Raw genomic sequence first — 4,978 nt, forward strand, 5'->3', positions numbered from 1 at the left:
GTAGCAAAGTGTAATTTGCACTGTAATATTAGTGAAGTAAGTGTCATTATTAGCACTGCAACAGAGTAAACAATGAACATACTTTTAGTACTTTTCACTCTGTGTAGAGTAAATAATCCACTTGAGTTAATTCTGAAAACACTGTGCCAACAGTTTACTCTTTAAGTGTAAATGTGACACTGAATATTTTTACTCTGAAGCTAGAGTAAATCTTACTCTGTACAGATAAGGACCATATACACTCGGAAACAGAGTCAAATTTTACTTTTTGTTCCAAGTGTTAATTCAACACTTGGAAATTTACTGTGTATTTTATTGACTGGTTTAATTGTTTTAAGACTAGTATGATTAAATCTGAGTATTTTACCATTATATTATTGATGTTATTAGTGGACTGAATAATGTTTTAGTGTTTTAGTTCACTAATTCTGATAATTCTCCAGTCAGAAAGCAGATTGAGCCTCACATGACTCTCTCATTGGGGTTGCCAGTTTCAAAGCAGAAATCCAGTTGTTTTAAACCTGAAATACGTCTCTCTGATCTTAACGGTCTCTATCTAAACCCCAGCACCTGCAGACCATCATGAACCAGTGCTACACACAGATCCCTTAAGGACTTTGCTGATTGGACTTTCATGTTTGGACTTTATCGGATGCCAAAGTTCTCCTATAGTAATGACTCTTTCAGGTAATATATTTACAGGAATGTTTGTGTTCATGTGTTTGAACTGTCACAAATCAAGTTTAATTCTGCATAAAACATAAACCAGTGCAGTGATTTTAGAGTGAAAGTCCAGGAGCACAGATTCACCATTTTGGCCTTTTCCATGTTAATACTTGAGTCAATGCGTCTGCAGGACCTGTTTTTACATTAGTCATGTTTTCTATTAGAATTTGGCTGCTGAAATTGCCACAGCAACAGAACCCATGATCTCTCTGGTCTTTACTACCCCAGTGAGGTCAAACATGGACTTACTGAAGGTCATCTCTCTGTTTAACAGCCTGAGCTTTAAATACGTGGAGAAGACTGAGCACATGGAGCTCTTGAGTTGGACAGCACAGACACAGGATCTCATAGCAGCAGCTCTGTTCCTGTGACGACAGTGCACAGACTGGACCTGTACGTTACATCAGAGCTGAGGGATTGTTTAATGACAGAGGTGACTTTGTTTTCTAATGTCGTCCTGAGTTTTGTGCAGATGAAAATCACCATGAGTCCAGAGACAGAATGTGCTTGAGGTTGTGCTCACAGGGAGGCGCTGTGTTCATCTGTTGGTCTATTAGGCCTTACACCAGCGCTGGCATGGAGCTTTGTATGGTGCTTGTCACTGGTGGCCCCTGGTGCATGAACACACCTACTGTCTATGCCAGTGACTCTGACGCCCTCATCACCTGAGGGTCACACAGTCTGTAGGATATGAAGCATTTAACATGAGACTGGGCCCCAGGTTACAAAAAGGTCAGGACCCATGTTCAAAAAGGCAAAAAAGCTCTGGTACAAGCCGGCTGTTCCACGTGGGCTGTTCCACGTGGGCTGTTCCATGTGGGCTGTTCCACATAGGTCGTGCTGCAGGGCCACTTTTGGGGTTCTATGCATCAGCTCCAAAACTTGACAGCTGATCCACCAGCACTCACTCAGCTCAGCACATGGTCCTGTCCTGGAGTTCATTCTGGATCCACGTTATGTTTCTGTGTGGAGTTTTCATGTTCTCCCTGTGTCTGTGTGGGTTTCTGATGGACCTCTCTGTCTAAAGCCTGCAGGCTGATCCTCAAGCCAATCTCAAGTTCTAGCTTGATGGGTCAAATGCAGCTTTGGGACAACTGCACCAGTGAAGTGTAGCGTACAAAAATGTCTGTGTGCGACTTGAGAGTTCCAAAAGGGGACATTGTGATTGTTTCCATGTTCTAGAGGACAGAACACTCTGCACACGCTCTAGTCTTTGGTTTGTGAGTGGGAGGTATTCATTTGTGTTGATATGAGTGGTCACGGTCAGCAGCCCCATCTGGTCCCTGCACACCCACACGAGGTCCTCAGTCTAAACAGGACTCAGAGGACAGGTGAGTCGCTTTCACACCTGCGCTCAAACAGCTGCAGTCTGCACCTGTACCACGAGAGAAGTGTCCATCTGTCAGAGCGACAGAGGGACAGAGGGACAGAGCGACAGAGGGACAGAGGGACAGAGGGACAGAGGGACAGAGGGACAGAGGGACAGAGCGACAGAGGGACAGAGGGACAGAGCGACAGAGGACAGAGGGACAGAGCGACAGAGGGACAGAGGGACAGAGCGACAGAGGGACAGAGGACAGAGGGACAGAGGACAGAGGGACAGCGACAGAGGGACAGAGCGACAGAGGGACAGAGGACAGAGGGACAGAGCGACAGAGGACAGAGCGACAGAGACAGAGGGACAGAGCGACAGAGGACAGAGGACAGAGGGACAGAGGGACAGAGGGACAGAGGGACAGAGCGACAGAGGGACAGAGGGACAGAGCGACAGAGGGACAGAGGGACAGAGGACAGAGCGACAGAGGGACAGAGGGACAGAGGGACAGAGGGACAGAGCGACAGAGCGACAGAGGGACAGAGCGACAGAGGGACAGAGGGACAGAGGGACAGAGCGACAGAGCGACAGAGCGACAGAGCGACAGAGGGACAGAGCGACAGAGGGACAGAGCGGACAGAGGGACAGAGCGACAGAGCGACAGAGGGACAGAGGGACAGAGCGATTACTGTGTCACACAACTGTGTGTGATTTGATTTTTCACTGTTTTTGTTGTGTGTCATTAATAAAGGGCGCTTTTTATGATTTTATAATACTCTACTTATTAACTATAGAGTAGCTTTACAGAAACATAAAATATGTTTTTAAAACTGTGATTAAAGCCACAGTATGTGATATTTTAGTCCAAAATAGACAAAAATATGACTATGTCTTTGTTTTACTATGAGCAGGCTTGCATCTCCACAGACCTGACTCTTACTTGGCCTAGATGAAAGCCTCCTGAATCACACAGGTGATGTGCCACCTGCACAAAGTTACATACAGTAGCTTTAAGTCATTTTAATTTTGAATTGAAATAAAGGTAATAATACTGAAACCTAGATCTTGGACCCAGACCCATACTCTTCACCATAAACGATTGATTGTGCTGAAACATTTACTACACAGCAAGAACTGGAGGGTTAAAATTTCAGGGTAAAATATTTCAGAGTTGGTTTAACACAAAAATGTGTTAGTTTTTTTTCAAACTATTTGAAAGTTAAATGGGGGTTGGAGTTGGGGTTATTTGCCAGAGTTGATATGGTTGAAGTTAATTCAACTTCAGTTAGTGTTCATTTAGCCCTTCAACCCACCACTTCAAACTGCCACCAGAGAAGACCAGTTTGAACCAGTTTTGTTCATAATTTCATCTTAAATTAACTAAAATAAAGTGTAAAGATTAAACTCCTCTGTGTGTTGTTTAACTAAATCAGGATAACTCTACAAAGTGTTATCTGTAAATCTGTTTACTCTCAGAATATTGATATAACTCTTGATTTTGGGTTAAACAGGAACTTTGGTCCAGTGTTACTTAATGAACATTTCCAAAAATGTTAAATTAACTCTAGAACAGTCGTAAAATAGAAAAAAGGATGGCAGAGGCACTCTGATTTGCGGTGAATTTATTACTAGTCACGCAAACGCGTTTCGACTACTTGGTCCTGATGAAGACCAAGTAGTTGAAACGTGTTGGCGTATTAATAAATTCACCACAAATCAGAGCCTCTGCCATCCTTTATTCTATTTTACAAGAATCTAAACCCTCTGGTTTGATGAGCACCTGTATGCGTACGTTTTTTGATTCAGTGTAGCGCTCCAGTTTTTTTTATTTTTTAACTCTAGAACAGATTGGACTCATAGAAACCCTGAGAAAATGTTCAAACTGATTCTGTGAGAGTCAATTTTAACACTTCACTTTACTATAGTGACTTTGGGTTATTGAGCAAACCAGTGTGAAAGACGCCCCCCTGTCCAATCCTAAGACTCTTTGGTGTGACGACTGGAGACCCCCCGTACCCCACTTGCCCCCTTTGCCCCCCCTCCTCCTAAGACTCTTTGGTGTGGTGCCCAGAGGCCTGTACCCCCCTGTACCCCCCTGTGCCCCCTTTTCCCCCTTTGCCCCTCCTAGGACTCTTTGGTGCGATGGCTGGACGCGTGCCCCTCCTCGGCCCACTTGTCCAGGCTGCGGCGGCGGGCGTTCATGAAGAAGTTGGAGACGGTGGAGATCTCCAGGCCGAGCTGCTGGGAGATGGTCACCTGCATCTCTTTGGACGGGCGCGGGTTCTCCTTGAAGATGGCCAGCAGGGTGCGCCGCTGAAGATCACTGAACACCAGCCGAGACTTCTTCTGCGCGCTCCTCTTGTCTCGCTCTGCCTCACTCTCCTTACGCTTACACGCTGCAGCAGAGAGGAGACACAAGTGAGACATGTCCTCCTGACCAGAACACAAGTGAGACATGTCCTCCTGACCAGAACACAAGTGAGACATGTCCTCCTGACCAGAACACAAGTGAGACATGTCCTCCTGACCAAGACACAAGTGAGACATGTCCTCCTGACCAAGACACAAGTGAGACATGTCCTCCTGACCAAGACACAAGTGAGACATGTCCTCCTGACCAAGACGCAAGTGAGACATGTCCTCCTGACCAAGACACAAGTGAGACATGTCCTCCTAACCAGCCAATCACAGCCTGTTATCTTAGCTTCTCCACCAAACATCTCTCAGGACATTCATATAAATGCATTTGCATCTATGACCTGAAGCCCTCCTCTGCCTTTCTCCACTGCAGCAGCAGAGCCCTCATCTTCCTCAACCTCCTCATCTTCCTCAACCTCCTCATCCTCCTGAACCTCCTCATCCTCCTGAACCTCCTCATCCTCCTCATCCTCTTCAGCCTCCTCAGCCTCTTCACCAGCAGAAGTACAGCCCCCAGCA

The 4,978-nt window shown here is 45.9% G+C and overlaps 1 protein-coding gene across 1 annotated transcript in view; it reads right to left on the reverse strand.

Moving 5' to 3' along the window:
* Positions 1–4,165: 4,165 nt before the first annotated feature.
* LOC110159928 (one cut domain family member 2-like) overlaps positions 4,166–4,978 on the reverse strand; it is a 4,111-nt gene continuing 3,298 nt past the window's right edge. Inside the window, exon 2 of the mRNA XM_020924525.1 lies at positions 4,166–4,437. Within this exon, the coding sequence (XP_020780184.1) occupies positions 4,166–4,437 (272 nt within the window). The remainder of the gene's footprint in view (positions 4,438–4,978) is intronic.

This window comes from Boleophthalmus pectinirostris, unplaced genomic scaffold (assembly GCF_026225935.1).
Source record: "Boleophthalmus pectinirostris isolate CB_2022bp ecotype Guang Dong unplaced genomic scaffold, ASM2622593v1 HiC_scaffold_18, whole genome shotgun sequence".
In the NCBI taxonomy this organism is placed as follows: domain Eukaryota; kingdom Metazoa; phylum Chordata; class Actinopteri; order Gobiiformes; family Gobiidae; genus Boleophthalmus; species Boleophthalmus pectinirostris.